Genomic DNA, 18,148 nt, shown 5'->3' with positions numbered 1-18,148 from the left:
ATCACAGGCAACAGTGCGGGGTGGCAGGCAGCCAGTCTGCGAAGGGAGCTGGTTTTTAAACTAGCTCCCCTCACAGACTGGCTCCCGCTTGGCACCCCACCCTGCTGCCTGTGATAGAGAGACAGCAACTCAGGGTGGCAAGGGGCTCCCCAGGAGTGGGGCTGGAAGCGCACTGGCTGCTGGCCCCACCCCTGGGACTGTAGAACAGTCGACTAACCATTAAGAATTTATGAAATGAGTTGACTATTCCATTACCCGCTATCTAACATCCATAGTGGCAACAAGATATCTGTCACCATCATAATCACGAATGCTTTTGCTTCACACACTTCTTTGAGTTGTCCAAGCTGTGCAGAGCAAAATAGTAGAGGTGTCACAAACAGAACCCAGGTCCTTGTCACTCCAACAGCCATGCACTAATCACTTGACCATCCTGACCTGTTGACCTGATGCACTCCAGGACCTCCCCCCCTCCACCCACTCACCCACACACCATTACTATGTCTGAGTTTCCAGCCATAGCAGCAAGCTCCCAGTGAGGTGAAGGTTAGTAATTAACTCATATATCACAGGCCTGTTATCTACCTAAGTAACACAAACACAGAGACACCTTACACATGGGTTAAGAAGGTGTGATTTTTGTAATGGGACTGTTTCTGAACAGACAGGGAGTCCCTATTGGGGGCTTTCCTTCTGCAAAATATCCAGATGTTATTTACTTATATTCTATTGTTATCTTGAGGCCCTAACAAGGATCGGGCTCCATTGTGCTAGGTGCTGTACAAACACATGGTGAGTGACGGTCCCTGGGCCAAAGGGCTTACAGACAGACAGACAAGGGTGAGAGAAAGGCGTGATTATTTAACCCCCTTTTACAGAATGGGAGCAGAGGCACAAAGATGGGTGACTTACTCAAGGTCACAGAGGTGATGGCAGAGCCAAAAAATGAACCCAGATCTCCTGAGTCCCCAGAAGCATCTTCTCCAGAAGAGCAACCTTTCTCCCTAAGTAGTCCCTGCTCCTCAGCCTTATCCAAACCTAGGCCTACCTGACCCACCTACTTTGGTTTAACTGTGTTACTCAGGAGTGTGAAAAACCTACCCCCTTGAGCGACATAATTTCACTGACCTAACCCACTGTGTAGACAGCACTGTGTCAGCAGGAGAGCTTCTCCAGCTGGCATAGCTACCACCTCTCAGAGCATCTTTCCCAGAAGTGCTACAGCAGTGCAGCTATGCCAATGCAAGTCTCTAGGGCAGACCAGCCCTGCTGGCTCCAGGACTCTGCAGCTGCTGAATGTTTACTGGAGTCTGAAACCCACTTCTCTCCCCAGCCTGTCCTCTCTCCCCTGGGCTCACTTTGGAGGGTTCCCCCTTGATTACAGCCAGATCTCCCACTTGTTTCTCTTTGCCCCACTCACTTCCCCCTCTGAACTGTCTTCCCACCAAGAATAAATCCAGGGACTAAGGTCCCAACACGGGCACCCAGCCGTGGCTGCACCAGTGCTGATTCTTATTCAGCAAGAGTCCAGATTGCAGAGGTAGCCTCAGGGGTCATGGTGGGAAGGGCTGTCTGCTCTTCCCATCACGCTCGTTTGCTCCTACTCTCTTGATGCTGCCACATCCCTTGTTGCAGCTTTCCCATGTCATCCACCAGCACCTCCTCCTGGCCTCCCTTCGCCATGCACACCCGCAGCACCTCCAGTACTCGCTGGAGCCGCCGGTCCAGAGCCTCCAGGTGAGGCTCTGATAGGACTGGCGAGAGATGGTCTGAATCCATCGACTCCCGCATGATGTCACTGAGGCGGTACGGCTCCGTAGCAAGCAGCTGCAAGCGCAAGAATGTCGATTTCTTGATACTAAGAGTGGGGGTGGGAAGAAGAAAGAAAAGGGAGAAAATAAAAATCAACCATGTAAAGGACAGCCGCGCCACCCTCTGAGATTCATGGAGTGATTTCCATCCTTAGCAATCCCAAAGCGCTTTGCAGACAGAAGATGCAGGGATCGCTCACCCACTGCTGATACTCAGACACCTGTGGGTGGGGCGCAGCAGCCACTCTTCTCCACGTGACAGAGATCCTGCAGTGTGTGTGTGTGTGTTGGGGGGGGAGATGGATCCAGTCACTCAAATCCAGACAGGGCCATTCCTGAACCAGAACAATCGGGGGTCCATTGATTCCTTCGAAAGCTACCCAGTCAGGGGTGGAGTGGGGCAGGAAGGAAGGGGCAAAAAGAGCCATTACCTGCAGCACTGCTGGAGAGGGGCCAGGATGGACATTTCATCGTGAGAATGTCTCCCAAATCTAAGAGGAACAAAAAGAGTGCTGGTTTCCTGGATGGGTCGGATGTACCCCTTATGGGCTGTGCAATATTGTCCATCCCACCTGCGCCAGAAACCTCAGCAGTAACATGTCAATGACATCACAAGCAGTGTCTGGGCCACCACAACATTCCCAGCATGTGCAAAGACTGGCCCCACCTCCACAGCCTCCTCATGGCCTCCCCGTGTGTGTGGTGTTCTCCAAATTTCCTGTCAGCAGGAGCCAATCTTCCATCCTTACCCGCGGCCGTTGTCCAGATGAAGCAGGAAGGTGTTGTTCCCAAACTTCTCAAAGGTCTCATAGTGGTGTCGGTCCATATTACCTGCAGAGGGGAGAGGAGAACAGTGTTAGGGAAGGACAAAGGTAAACAATCTACTTCAAGCACACCCTGAGCTCAAGAGATTGAGTAGGAAAGAAGGAAAGAAGAATGATCCTAACAATCACCACTCAGGATGACAGAGCCACGAGCAATAATCAGCACTGGAGTTATCAACAATAGATCCTGTCAGCCAAACTCTCCTGCTTTTTAGATAGAATTACAAAGTTAATGATTTAAGGGATGGGTCACAATTGGATCTTAGTAAAGCTTTGGATACTTTGGCTCATAGATTCTGAAAATAGATGTCAATATCATTTTGGATATGCCACTATCCAGTAGACTGCAGTCTGAACGAAATACCTCAGAAAGACTCACAAGCAATGGCAATGCTGTGAGTTGGGAAGAGTAGCCTAAAGAAAGAAGCTGCAGAGATCAGTTTTGGAGCCATCTTATTTAACATCCAGGAAGAAGGAGTGAATGGCATGTTAAAGACTTTTGCAGCTAGTACTAAACTGGAAGGAGCTGCAAACCCCAGTGAGGAGAGAAAAGTAACAGAAGTGACTTAGGGGCTTATCTACACATAACAACTGTACTGCTTTAACTATACTGCTATGGATAAATCAGCCATGATTCCTGAACCCACACAAGGAATTGCCATGAGACACATTTAGACTTCACTCTAATTAAAGCAAAAGCTGTAGAATAAGATATTACTCTGAGCAAGGATTTTGACAGAATTGTACCAGCATTGGGTTGGACTGATTGACACAGAGCCCCAAAGAGAACAGATCAGATTTTGCTGGACATGCTCAGGACCCTCACAATCCAATTTTGTTTGCACCTGGAGTCATCTGCTCAAGCATACAATTTGAAGCAGATCACGTCCTCACACTGTTTTTCCATGCCCTGCTGACAGATTTATCGACAGCAGCATCCAGATTGAACTGTGACCTCACCTGCAGTGACCTCAAGAGAGGCAAGATCTGATGGGATTTACTGCTTGAAAACATGAATTCAGAGGTAATACTGGAAGCAGAAAAGCAGCAGACACTGGATCTGCTTGTCTCTGTGTACCAAAATTTAGTCTAACTGAAAACTTACTATGGCAGAATTCTAAGAATGTAAGGTATTGTAAGCAGCAAGGGAAAATAAACTACAGGAGAACTAAATAGCTAGCCATGATAACAGAGATAAGCGGATAAGTCATAGGGATCAGACTGATAATCAAGTCCAGTCTCCTCCCTTTAGCAGTGGCCAATGCAATACACTTCAGAGGAAAATATAACACTTGCTTAATGGACAATTTATCCAATAATATGCCTATGTGGGGTAAGAAATAAAATAATGGGTAAGATCTCCAAAGTCCCTTGCAAGACAATGCTGAGGTATCAAGCAAGGAGATATCAGGAACATAAATGTATTCCAAACTACAGAAAGAAGAGTCAAGAAGAAAAATGATGACTGCTATTCCAGTATGTCGTCAGAACGTAAAGAAGGATGCAGGAAAGGGCCAGCACCAGAGGGTGAACACTGGCTAGCACAGTAACGTGCCAAGATTTAAAAATGCAATGATTAGTGATTTGGGGTCCCTGATCTGGGACAACTTACAAGGCTTGATTTGCAGAGAGCCAGTACTCAAAGCCTTTTGACAATCACATCACTTTAAGATGTATCAAATTGGGCATCTAAAATCACTCAACACTTTTGAAAGTCTTGGCCATAGTTCCACATTTACTTCAGAGGAAGAAAATCAGAGAAAGAGGGAGAGAAAGGGCACTGTCTGTTACAAACCCCCTAACATTTGGGAAATCAGCATTCAGACATCTGCTTCAGTGAACAACCTTGAACTTTGGGGTCAGAGAACAGAAGTGTTTGCAAACATAGATAACAATACTAAAGGAAGGGTCAAAGCAAGAAAATGACCTGCAGAGAAACAGGAAACTCCTAGAGAGTGAGTGAAGTTGCTATGTTCAGCAATACCTAGATAAGTCTTATTGCTGTACTACAGCATGCCCAGTTAATCCATCTGGTGGTATTTGATAGGGTACAGCCTGAACTAAATCCAGGAAAGAAAGAGGCAAATAAGTAGTAAAATGAAAATGGAGAAGGGGCTGAAAAGAAGAGATTACTGATGGCAAATCTAAGACATTGATTTAGAAGTCTAAGTTGGGAGGAGGGGAGTTGGAGAGGATCAGTTTGTCCCCAGCATGAAACTGAGATGGAAGGTCTCTAACTGTTCTCACTATAACAATCCAGGGCTACCTGAAAGCTGTTAACGGATAATAGCCATAAATGGAGCAGAAGTAAGTCCAATGGCACAAGCATCAAATCAGTCTGTTTGCATCAGTGACAAAAGATAGTGGAAAACTGAAACTATCCAAGTTATGTAACCAATTAAAGAAACTGGAACTCAGCAGAGACAACAGACAAACAGTGATCAAAACATGCTGTTCAGATCCCTAAGTGAGCAGAACATTGTAAACAGCACCAAGGCAGGGCACTGGAAAATCTGTCCATAGCAAAGAAGGGTATGAAACAGGAGGAGCAGAAATGAAAGTGGTGGTGGGGGAAACACCGATACCAATAGCCAGTGACAGGGCAATAGACATCATTGTCCTTCAACTGAATGCACCTGTGCAGCAAATGCAAAAAAACTTCAGCAAAGGTAATGTAGATCTTACTGTTCCACCACCTGGAGATAAGTTAAAATCATCAATCACCCTGTGTAAGAGCACAAGACATACAGGCCACAGAGATTTACATCCCACATGGCCCCACTGAAGTAAACGTAAGTTCTTCTCCCATTCTAGGGCAGGCATTCGGAACACAGCCAGCCAACTGGCCTTTATTCCTGGTTTCAGTCATCTAAGGTGAGGTTACAAAAGAGCATGTCCCTGTCATGTGGCAGTGGTCAGGATGCACTGACTCTGGATGTCTACACAGCAAATCAAACCCTGCAACTCACCCGAGCTAGCTAACTTGGGGCTGGGCTGTTTCATTCAGACTTCTGGACTTGGGCCAGAGTCTGAACTCTGGGATCCTCCCACCCTGCAGAGTCCTAGAACCCCGGCTCCAGCCCAACCCTGGAAATCTATACAGCAATGAAACAGGCCCTCAGCCTAGCCCTGTGAGCCCAATTTGGCTGGCATGGGCCAACCACAGGTTTTTTTCTTCTGTGTAGACATACACTCTGGCTGTGTCTACATTGGCACCCCTTTCCAGAAAAGGGACACTAATGAGACCAGTCGGAATTGCAAATGCCGCGGGGGATTTAAATATCTCCCGCGGCATTTGCATGAACATGGCTGCCGCTTTTTTCCGGCTCGGGGTTTTGCCGGAGAAAAGCGCCAGTCTAGACGGGATCTTGTGGAAAATAAGCCCTTTTCCGGAAGATCCCTTATTCCTACTTTCAAAGGAAGTAGGAATAAGGGATCTTCCGGAAAAGGGCTTATTTTCTGCAAGATCCCGTCTAGACTGGCGCTTTTCTCCGGCAAAACCCCGAGCCGGAAAAAAGCGGCAGCCATGTTCATGCAAATGCCGCGGGGGATATTTAAATCCCCCGCGGCATTTGCAATTCCGACTGGTCTCATTAGCGTCCCTTTTCCGGAAAGGGGTGCCAGTGTAGACACAGCCTCTGTGCCTACTATCCCAGCAGATTTAACCATATTTTTACCCTCTTCTTTCCCAATAGATGGCACCATAACACTAGCTGCTCTGAGTGCCTATTGTGGGATGGTAAAAGGCAGATGAACACAAAGCTCATAGATGCTATCAAGCCTTATTGCCTCGATTTAAGGAGTTCCCAGGGCCCCAGCAGCTCAAGAATGGGATAATTTCAGCACAGCTATTTTCATTAGTTGTTACTATTTCTATTATCTTTGTAAAGGGAATTGTGGCTTGTTGTCAGTGTTCGAGAGGGTGAGCCATTGACTCCTGCCAGGAGGATGCAGAAACAGATATAGAAAATGCTAGCCCATAGAGCAAAGCAGGATGCGGAAGTTAGATGTGTGCAGGTGCAAACCTTGGCCCAGATAAGATAAAAAGGCACCTTTACTAAAAGGAATGTAGCTCTCTCAACAGAGTGTAGACCAAGAATGCTGTAGTTTGGTCAATAAGGAAGCACATTAAAGGGCAATATTATACCCACTGTTGTGAAAGTTACTCTGGAATCCTTGATAAGCTGGGCTTCATCCTCCAAAACAATCACCTAAGCCTTAGTGATCTAGGGCAGGTCATTATGATGCCAGTGGTGGTTATAACCATCAAGAAGGAAACAGCTTTTTGTTGCTAGTTGAGAAAGCATAATATGTAACAGGAGTGCTGAGGATGGGGGAGAGCGTAAAGTCCAGAGTTCATTTGATTTAAAACAGAATTAAAACAAAATTCTGAAAGTTAAAGGTTACAATTATAGTGTAAGGATGGAAATAACTTAGGTGGTGTGAAAAGCAATACTGAAGTGCAGCCAAGAGAGGGCAGAGCAAGGGACTCATGCAATAACACTGACAGGCCACAGCTGTGGAGGGATAGTTTGGGAAAGCAGGCAGAGAGGTGGAGATTTCCCCAGGAGGGGCCCTTCAATGCCTAATGAGTTTTGACTGATCTATAAATAACAGAAGACGTGACATGCAAGGTCATCTGCCCTCTCAGATTTGCTGCTTGGCTTGTACTGAGCATGGCTCCCACAGACTGAGCTTGTTCAGTAACATTGCTGAAGACAGCTGCCCTGACTTTTCCCCCTCCCCGTACTATTTACAGGCACTGTCTGTCAATACAAATATCTATGCACACCCTCAGATATCCCAAACACCTATGCAAACCTCCTTGCAGGTACAGGTGTGTCACAAGTGAGCAGATCTGTAGGCCTAGGCCTACGAGAGCATGGGGCAGGTTGAGGGCTCCTCCTGCCAGGAGAGGGGCACACACTCACCCATCAGGAAGTCAAGCACAGTCATGTCTATGAGGTCGAGCAGGCGGGAGCCGCTGTCGTAAGGCGGTGTCTTTCTCACCTCAGTGCAATAATTCTGATTCAGCTCCCAGCTTAGAAGAGAGGCCAAAGGGGGAAATCACAGGGTGTTCTCCTAGGTTCCAGGGGGGTTGGAGGTGAGGGGAGCATCATAGAAACTCTGCATGACTCCTTTTCATCATTTGGGCTTCTCTTGCCTTCTCAACCCCTACCCCCATCCCTGGATTTGAAAGGACAGTTTATAGTAGATGTTTCCTCTCATGCATGGCCATGCTGTAGGGAACACCACCACCTTCAGCTTGCATCCCTGACCCAATGCCTTACCTCTGTCTGTACCACCTTCCCCCCACAGACACTTCCTCTTCCCCACACAGCTGTCAGTCTTGCTGTCCTCCCGCCACACCGCTCCTGCAGCCCCCACACCACCTACACCCCCAACCTTCCCTCCCAACATACTCACTCTGCCTTCTTGCTCTTGTGGTATGAGCGTCTCCAAGGGCTGCGCCAGGAGTGGCGTTTGGCTAGCTCCTTGTCAGGCAGAAGAGCTGCCATGGAGCCCTCGAGCTGGTCGGGTTTGCCACACAAGGCATGCTCCGTGGAGCAATAGTAGGAGCATTCGCCGAAGAAGCAGACATTGTTGGCTGTGGAGAGGCAGCGAGGAAAGAGCAAAGGTCAGCAAAGAGCAGCCTCATGACCTACCCAAGGAGTAGGTCTGGTGAGATGGCACATGGGCTGAGGAAAGCTCACCTGCAGAGCATGGACAGTAATTTTATACCTCAATAGATCCAGTGCTTTTTTTGTGATGCTACTGCCCGGTACGCAGTGCCAGCACCTCCAGTCAGATCTGAACAACTTTTCCCCTGGAGTACCAGCACCCCCTTTTTTTAAAAAAGCAAAAAAACCACCAAATAGATCTATCTTAAAATAAAGCAGGTCTGCTCTAATTAACCTAAATGGGTGCCATTATGGCTGGGACGCAGCAAGCACATAGCTCGGATCCCACTATCACACCCACAGATTGAAATACACAGCTGGCAGGAGATCAGGGAGATGTGGGAGAAGACATGTCCACTGGATAAATTAGCTGAGAAGTCCTGTATCTTGGAAAAGAGGCAGCCAGGCAAGTAAGTCCAAGGGAAGATGGGATTCATGGGAAGGTAGTGAGATGGAGCAACCAAGCAGATAATCTGGATTGGAGGGAAACATAGAACCCAGGCAGATAATCTGGAGCAGCTCCAGAACACTCAGGCAGGTGATTTGCACCCGGAGACACTGCAGATCATTCCTTAATCACATCCAGGTTGGGCAGTGGCAAGTGGGGCAGGAAGATGTGTTCACTGGGGTTGCAGTTCATCCCACAGCAGCCCAGCCAGGGAGCTTCTGATGGGTGCACGCACACAGAACACTTACCTGGGGAAATGAAGAAGGTTTTAGCCAGTTTCTTGTCAGTTGTGATATCACGAACCTCCTTGGTTATATTCACTAACCGGCCAGCCACTGGGGGAATTCTCCGGAAATCCAGGATCCTTTGGGGACAAGGAGAGCACAGAAAGAAGAAACTAAACAAAACGCAGGACCAAAACCATTTCTTCCCTAAGATGAGTGCTTGTTTCACCGAGAGCTGGACGATAGTAAGAACAGTATCTGCAATGATGTAGCCAGATGAAAAATGACAAGGGCGATTGATCACCATGCTTTTGTGTGTAAGATGTGGGGTCACGAAGGAAAATCTCCACTACCCTATTGTCATAGTATTGCCCATTTGCATGCAAATCACAGGGATTTCACACCTTCTGCTGAAGCTTCAGCTACTGGCAGATGTTGGACACATATTATGGGACTAGGTGGACCAGGTGGAGGTTGAGTGCAGATCATCTGATCCATTACAGGAACTCCTAAGTTCCTGGAGAAGATACTTTAATGTAGTCTCTCAAATGCAGCTACCATAGCAGCATGAAACCATCAGGGCCTTTTCTTGCAGCCACAGCCTCCTGGGCTGTGATTTGGAGGTCGGGCAAAGCAGCAGCCTCTCCCTCTCTCTGGTGTGCCTAGATTCACTGATGTGGTACTTCTTGCTAGGGCTGCAGCTGGTGAGTTTCCCACCGGCAGTGGGCTCAGGCAGTGAGCTCTGGCCATGGGTCTTTGGTCTCCAGTCCCAGGCTCAGCTGTGTAGTGGAGGTGCCCTAGATTCTGGCCACATAACTTTGCGTTCCTTTCCCCAGTTATGGGCTTCAAGATATGGCTCCCTGCTGCCTCCTCCAGCCACCTACCCCACCCCTATCGCCCTGGGCCCTTGCTGTCTTCTCCGACCTCCATCTAGGGCTTAATCTGTCTTTGCAGTCTGAGGCCACCAAAAATTTGTCCTGAGAAGCCCTGTTCTAATGAAGGCTGAGAATCCCCCAGAAACTCCCTGGCTTTGTCACTAGGGAAATATAGAACAGGTTGCATTGGGGCTCTGTCCTACACATGATTGCAACAATGGTAGATTTCAGTTGGGTCTGTTGCTAAATGGATATTTGTTCACATCAAAAATTACTTTATAATCTGGCAGGACAATCTGTGTTTAGGAGAGGCTTGTATTGGAAATGCAGGGGTTAGGATTAGGATACATCAGCAGAGCTGCATGGGAAGCCCACCATCCAGGGCAGACCAGTGGGGATCGGAAGGGTCTGGACAGGAGTACACAGACAGAGCTGAACTGGGGGGAAGAGGAGAGAGGTGCTCTAATGCCAGGCTTGACGTGTACTGACAACTGCTTGTGTCAGGAGGTCCTAGGACTGCTGAAGTAGGAAATGCTGCAGGTTAAGACTGAGGCTGACTGTCAAAGGCATATGTTTCAGGGCTAGATTTGGGCCCACTGAATAAACAATGGGAGGAGGGGGAGAGATCTTATGAATGAATGAGCATGGAGCTGAATCTGCATAGCACAATGGATGTGCATGATGTTTTGGTGACTGACATATACAAAGATAATTATTTCTCCAAGGTGCTAACAGTCTGAATTAGGATTCTCCTCTTTCCCTACTAGATGGAGTAATGGGGCTCCCTGCAGATGGCAGATTATGTGGCTAAGATCTCAGGACTGCTGCCAGCTCCCTTTAATAAATGTACTCTCTGTCCCCTGAAGAACAGAGTTGGGAACAGGAAGGGCCTTTGAGGGGCTCACCTGTCCAGATGAAAGGCTGCTATTTCTGCATTGTGTCGTTCAAAGTCCGAGAAGTAAAAGAAATCTGCTGGGGTCTCCTGGTCCCGAGTCTGCCTGAAATGGAAGGGAATGTGGGTATGAAACAGAGGCAGTTGAAGCTTCCAGTGCTGAGTCTAAACCTGCTTATCATATGGGCGAAATTTAGAGTTGTTCACATTGTGATCCAGCTCTATGTCACTTCCCCCTCCAAACTCACTGTGAACACCAGAGCCGTACAAACCACTTTCCAACCTGCCATCATTTGCTGCATGTTTCATAGATTCCAAAGCCAGAAGGGACCATTGTGATCTCCTAGCCCAATGGTTCTCAACCCTGGGGCTGCTTGTGGCCCAATCATGCAGGCCATGTGACACCCTCAGGGCCATACAGTACGCAGCTGCGGCCCACACAACACACAGAGAGCTGCTTATGTGGCTCACTGTGATAAGTAGGTTGAGAACCACTGATCTAGCCTGACCTCCTGTATAACCCAGTTCCCAGAAAATCCACCACAACCCTTGGTAAATTGTCCCAATGATGAATTACTCTCCCCATTAAAAATGTACACCTTATTTCCAATCTACATTTGTCTAGCTTCCACATCCAGACACTGGGTCATTTTCTGCCTTTCTCTGCTAAATTGAAGAGCCTATGAAATGAAAATTCTATTACATATTTGTTCCTCACAAAGATATTTATAGCCTGTAAACAAGTCACCCCTTAACTGTTTCTATGTTAAACTAAGTAGGCTGAGCAATTTGTGTCCATCATTGTGTCAGGTATATTTCCTAATCTTTTAATCATTGTTATGTCTTTTCTCTGACCTCACTCCAATTTATCAACACCCTTCTTGAAGTGTGGTGACCAGAACTGAATACAGCATTCCAGCAGCAGTTGCATCAATCCCAAATACACCCTGTTTATATATCCCAGGATTGCATTAGGTCTTTTGGCCACAACATCACATGGAGAACTCATGGTTAGCTGATTATCCACCATGACCCCCAAACCTTTTTCAGAGTCATTGCTTCCCAGAACAAGTGTCCCCCATCCTGACACACACACACAGTCATTCTTTACATATACATGCTGTCAGGCCTTTAGCAGCCCTGGTACATCACGTTGGCTGCCCCCTTTTTATTTACAAAAACACTGCAGAGGCTCAGGAGGCACCCTGAGCTCGGGGCCCCCCAGAACAACTGTCCTCCCTTCACCCCACACCTCATAAGCCCTTCATGCTGTGCAAGCAAAATACAAAATACATTCTAAGAAGATGCTTCCCTCTACCGCTAGAGGTCACACCACACCATGACAAACAAAGAGCTGAACTGCATGTCTCATGTGTTCCCGGGGAAGGAGATGTCAGTGGGGGAATTCACCTAAAATCCCCAGCTTCCTGTTTGGGGGCTCAGAGAAGTGAGCCCTTGGAATAATGCTAGAGACCCTGCCTCCCTCCACCTCCTAGCTGGATGTCTTCACTAGGTAATGAAAATAATTTAAGATGAGCCCAAGCCTGGGGTGCTTTGATCCAGGATATTGGTTCTGGCTCATCTCTGGAACTGATAGGGCCCTGACCCCTCTTACTCACTTCATAGGTTTGAAGAGTGCCTCCCCATAATTTGGGAACGACATGATCAACTTCAGCTGGGTCCCTCCAGGTTTCTGGACTGAAATGAAACAGACAAGAATCAGGGTCAGGGCAGGAGAAAAGGGGCAAAGGGACTGAGGAGAGGAACAGACATAGAGAGAGAGAGGGACAGAAAGCAATGCAGACACAGGGCATGCTTGAGGAGGAAAGCAAAGACTGGTACCTGAGCCGATGATTTTCTGCGTAGCCAGTTCCTCCAGCAGAGTGGGAGTGATGGGGTCCTGGCGGGGGTACAGCTCATAGCGATTGATGCCAATGTGGAATTTGAGCCATGTGGGGTAGGTATCATATGGAGTCTTCCCGGTTGGAAGCACCATCTCTGCCTTACTGCTGCTGATCCTGCAGCCCAAAAGCCACCCCCACATAACAACAACAGGGTTTAGGACATGCACTGTGTACTCTCCATCTCCAAAGAGCCTTCTTATGGTCACACCAACACAAGATCAGCCCCTTCTCACACAGCTACCAGCAAACACGAAGCTGGGAAGGGCTAAGGAGGAAATGCACATGGGTGATGAGTATCAGAAGCATGGGGAGGCTAAGTCTTCCCATAAGGGGCAAGGAATGCCAGATGCACCACACCTCTCTTTGGAGGCATGCTGGCCCACCATTTCTGCAGTGGTGCTAGCAGAGGCTGCTGAGAGGTGAGGACACCACTGGCACCCGGCCCATGGGCTTGGACCCACCTATGCTCTATCTTAAGGCGCTGCTTGGCTTCTTCTGTCACCCCTTGAGATCCCTCCCAGCCTGTAGCTCACTCATGTTCACCCCCTCTCATCCTCCAATTCCTTCCCCTTCAGGCAGAAGGAGACAGAGAAGAGTGATGGGTGTGTGGGACTTCAGAGGGAGAAGGGTGGGTGGGGCCACAGTCCAGACCATAGTGTTTCCCCCACTTCTAGGGACTTTCCATCACTCACACCCAGCCTCCCCAAAGGCAAGAGCCATGTACCAAGAGAATGGGAGCTCACTCCCTGCTATTCCAGGCCAAGGCTCCTACACACACCTCAGTCCTGACTTATAGTATCCCTAGTTCTTCCTGGATTGGGCCCCCACAGTGTACCCTGAATCTGTTCTTATCCGATCACAGATATTTTAGGGCAGACCAGACTTTGCCCCACAGTGCCTGCTGGGCACAGAACAAAAAGGATGCATTATTTGATGAGCTAAGAAAGATTCCAAAATGTCTCTTTAAGAAAAGCAACAGCCGCTCAGATTTATACCGCTCAGCCCTGCTTTGACTGTATTTTTACCTGGGGTCCAAATCTAGCTGAATTCTTTCCAGCATAAGGATTACCAACAGTGAATACAGTTAGTTGCATGATACCAATTATTTTAAAGGAGTCATCTGTATTTATATATTTTAAAATGCTAAGGGGAAAAAGGAGATTCATAGTTATTTTTCAGAAATAATCTCAATGCTGATCCTTTGTTCTGACCCACCATTTCCCTTTAATTTGTCATGCACCTCTGATTTACCCAGGGAAATGAGTTCACAGTATCTGTATTAAAATTATACTGTGTATTTTCTGCACACTTGCATTATTATATTATATTAAAAGTAGCATGTAGGCCCAGATCTGTAAAGGTACTTAAGTATCTAGCTCCCATTGAAATAATAGGAGTTAAAAGCCCTAAATACCTGTGAGGATCTGGGCATTTGAGAATAGGTCCCATTCTGCCATGTACTGTACAAACATGGAATAAAGAGACAGTTCCACCCTCAAAGAGTTTACTATAATCTAAATCTACTCCCATCCCCTGAAAGTATATTGAAATGATACCATCTGATAGTTACACCTTAAAGAACACATACCTATCTTCCAAGTTAAATTATGGACACACGACAGAGTAATCTTCAGAAACAGAGTTAAGGTTGTTTGTGGAAAATAGCTATGCATTTTTCATTCTTTCTAACTTTTATTTTTAATAACTGCAATGTCCTGAAAATTCGATTCCTTTAAAGTATCCACTGCATATTCACAATAGCAATTACTAATTGGCTTTTATTTCTTCATCTAGGAATAGCGGTGACTGCCAACAGTGGAACATGGGGGATGCAAATAACCATTATATGACATGACAATAGTGTGATCATTGACCACCAATCCTGTGCAGATCACAGAGCATCTTATGAAAGGCAAGGCAGGAAGTAACCCTAAGATTGGAAATAACCTAACTGTTGCTCATCTCAGTTCAAGGGGCGGGGTGCTGTCTGGAGAAAGAGAATGCAAATGGTTAGCGCTATGGATAGGAGGAAGAAGACTTCTCACACCCTCAGAGATTGAAGGCTACTAGGTTTGGAAAGGAGGTAAGATACAATAAAGATAACTTATATAAGATAGTGAATTGCACAGAAGTGGCCAACCCAAAAGCTTCCATTTGATTTTTCATTGATCACAAGGAGGCCCTTGCATTAAAGGGAAGTACATTTAAAATGGACTAAAGGAAATATTTACTCAGATCATCTGATTTTGGCTGCCGAATTTGAGCCACTTTAATGGAGCCTGGTTGTCAGAAAGGCTGTATGCCTGCATCTCTGAGGAACCTTCAGTGGGGCTCTTAAAATCACCAGTCACTTCTGAAAACAAAGGCCATAGCCACTACATAACAAGTGGAATTTACTGCTGCAGAACAGCAGAGGCAAATACCTTAGTACAGTTCAAAAGGAGGCCCTCTATGAGACATGGAATAATAATGACTCTGACAGGATAAAGTTGCAATGGCCCATGCTTCCAGGGCCATCCCACAACATTTTGGCACCTGAGGCAAGGAGCTCAAATGATTCCCCATGCCCCTTCGCTTGGGCCAAAACTTTGAAAGATCTCAATTCTGCCTTCTTCCTGTTCTACTCCTCTCATGGTATTGCAGAGAGAATACATATGCACCAGCAGCAGACACAATTTTCTACATTGTGGGTCCTAGTGGCGCCCCCCCATAGTCTGGCACCTGAGGCGGCCGCTTCAGTTCACCTCATGGTAAGACCAGCCCTGCATGCTTCAGAGCATAAGCTGGTCACCTGCTCAGTTCAAAAAATCCCTATCCCCATTAAAATATGGCATAGTATGCACAGTTAAGGTACATTGTGGGAATTTGTTCCTTCCTGCAAAGGATCTGACAGTGGCCACTAATAGAGGAAGACCCATGGTTGGCTTTATCTGTACATGGGCAGCAGCTTAGGATGCCACATTTATGGCCACATCCCTGTGCTAGAACACAAGCTCTGCAAAACATTCTGGGACTGGGATCTAGCCCCAAACCGAGCAGGAAGGAATGAGTTGGGATGCTAAAATAATTATTTAGCCAAGATCCAAATACACTTAGAGCCAGCGTTGGACACAACAGCCCACTAGATGATGGACTATAGGTTGGTCTGGTTACTGTGTTCCAGAAGAATACACTGAGTCAGGTGGTCTCTCACCATTCATCACTCCCACTGCTTTTCAGTGTAAACTTCTCTTTGGGATTGACAGTGAAGAGCTTGTCTTTCTCCATTAGCTCTGGGATTGGCATCTTATAGAGGGGATGCTCAAAGAGTGCTGCCAGCTTTGATCGTCCTGCCCGTGCCAGTTTCACACCTGCCCACTGGTGCTTAAAGTCCCGGTCTCTGAGAACCATCTTGGGTCCACCGCCTGTTGGCGGCCTCCCTTCTAGTAAGCGGGAGCCTTTCTCCACTGAGCTGTTGCTGCTGCTGAAATCCTGAAGGATCCTCAGGCTCAACTTTTTTTGGACTGAAACTACTGGGGTAGGTGGTGGGAGGCCCAAGGGGTTCGCTGCTTTTGAGGAACAGCGGCAGGAGCTGGGAGTAGCTGGGAGAACTAAGTCCAATGCCATGTGCATCAGGAGAGCCAGCAGGAGGAGAAAGAAGAGCAAAATTTTAAACTTCCTTTGGAGCAGAGTCTGCAGTCGGCGTAACATCTTCTCCAGGCTGATACAAATTTCCAAAGGGGGTAGGTAGAGAAGAGTTAATACAGCAGAGCGATCCCCTTGCCCAAAACAAGAATGATGGAGAAGTCCCAAGCAGCGCAGCAGAAAATCCCCCTGGCTTTAGAGATTCAATGTTAAAAAACAAGGGCAACGCAGCAGCTGGAGTTTGCAGGTGAAAACTAAACTAGCAACACGTGTCACCTTCTCTTCTGCCACTGTTGCCGTCTCAGTACAAAAGGTGATTGTATGTGTCCCCAGCAGTACGTCCAGAGCAGCTCCAAGGTCCCTTGTGGAGAGGACCCCTCGAATGTGGCAGCTGTCAGCAGGGCAGAGAGAGGAAGGAAGGTTGCAGCTTGGTTTATCAGTGTTGATAAGGGAAGCGCGGGCAGTGCCAAGGGTTAGAGTGAACGGGGCAAGTTCCAGATCAATAGTAGGAGACTGTTCAATGACAGAAGTGACTTCAGACAATCCTCTCACCTAATCCACTCTGCAGCCTCTCTTCCCAACTGCTCCCCACATATTCACACACGTGCCCCCATTATCCATTCACACTATCAACTCACTCCTACATACAGTACCCACTCACCTACTCCTACCGACTCACGTACCTCCCTCAGTCACCTTGACATATCCACTAATATACCCCCACACACATTTGCATTTGTGTCTATATGCATGCACCTACAGCCACATATTTAGTCACATAGAAAGAACTTGCTCCCACCACCTGTTCACAAAGGGACACTCAGATATCTCTCACACACATAAATATACACTCAAGTCAACCTCATGTACACTCACATCCCCTCTCATATCTACAAGGCCCCTAAAATATACCAACCTCTTCACTGGTACATATAGAAACACTCAAGCTGGATATACCAACAATTTAACTATTGGCAGAACTAGGGGAGAGACGGGACTGGCACGTCAAGGGTGGCTGCAAATCAGGAGTGAGATGTGCTGGCAAAGCTGCTTCCAGGGTCCCAGGCTTGGAACAGCAGAGGGTGCTGTGGGTCAGGAGCAAGAGGGATAGTACAACTACATCGGGGGGGGGGGGGGGGGCAGATCCTAGAACTGGTATAATAGAGAATGTTTTGGGTCAGAATTTAGCTGCATCATCAAATCTAGGGTAGGGTTCCAGCAGTGGAATAGCAAGGGGTGCTGATGTCATGCTCAAGGTGCCATGGAAGAGTTATGCAAGTACCTGCACTATATGACACCTGCCGGTTGTACTACCTTCCTTTTGCTGATACTGCACTTTTTAGACTAGGACAAGAACAGAAGTGTGAGAAAGCTGCATCTTCAATAAATTTCAAATTAGCTTGCTAGCTACTTTGAGCCAAATGTATTTGGATGATTTCAATCATTTTGAAGAGCTCCTTAGCCCTAGGAAACCTTCCTGCTTCTTTCCACTGACGTACAATTACGCAAAGTCCATCATGCAGGCCAAGGAAGTAAACAGAAGGGAAAGTTTCCCAGATTTAACACAGCCCTGCAAAGCTGGCAATCACAAACTTATTGTAACAGCCACTAGGGGCCGGAATGTCTTGAAGTGAAAGGTCAGCACTGGGGTACAGGAGTCAAAGATGCCAGTTTTCCTTTTAAAACTTTCCTTTCACCTAAGAGGTCTGGGGAAAGGAGAATGGATAATTCAGGGGGCTGGAGCTAAGATGTGAAATCCTTCATGGCCATGTCAGCAGATTAAACCTGGGCCTAGGTCCGGGGGGCTGGATGACCGGGGATTCTTTTCACACATTCCTGACTCGGTATCACTCCCACAGGATTCT

At 47.3% G+C, this 18,148-nt stretch overlaps 1 protein-coding gene across 1 annotated transcript; it reads right to left on the bottom strand.

Annotated features, from left to right (window-relative positions):
- Positions 1 to 523: 523 nt before the first annotated feature.
- On the bottom strand, positions 524 to 16,374 carry LOC102452627 (extracellular serine/threonine protein kinase FAM20C-like). The gene is made up of 10 exons (XM_014571464.4): positions 15,853 to 16,374; positions 12,598 to 12,773; positions 12,375 to 12,453; positions 10,769 to 10,861; positions 9,013 to 9,128; positions 8,063 to 8,243; positions 7,567 to 7,676; positions 2,561 to 2,642; positions 2,243 to 2,302; positions 524 to 1,858 (listed from the first exon to the last, which is right to left on the bottom strand). The coding sequence occupies exons 1-10, from the start codon at positions 16,347 to 16,349 to the stop codon at positions 1,585 to 1,587; spliced, it is 1,668 nt and encodes a 555-aa protein (XP_014426950.3). The 5' UTR covers positions 16,350 to 16,374; the 3' UTR covers positions 524 to 1,584.
- Positions 16,375 to 18,148: the final 1,774 nt, after the last annotated feature.

Source organism: Pelodiscus sinensis, chromosome 1, assembly GCF_052426305.1.
Source record: "Pelodiscus sinensis isolate ZL-2025 chromosome 1, ASM5242630v1, whole genome shotgun sequence".
Taxonomy (NCBI): Eukaryota; Metazoa; Chordata; order Testudines; family Trionychidae; genus Pelodiscus; species Pelodiscus sinensis.
This window is presented reverse-complemented; position numbering and strand designations above follow the sequence as displayed.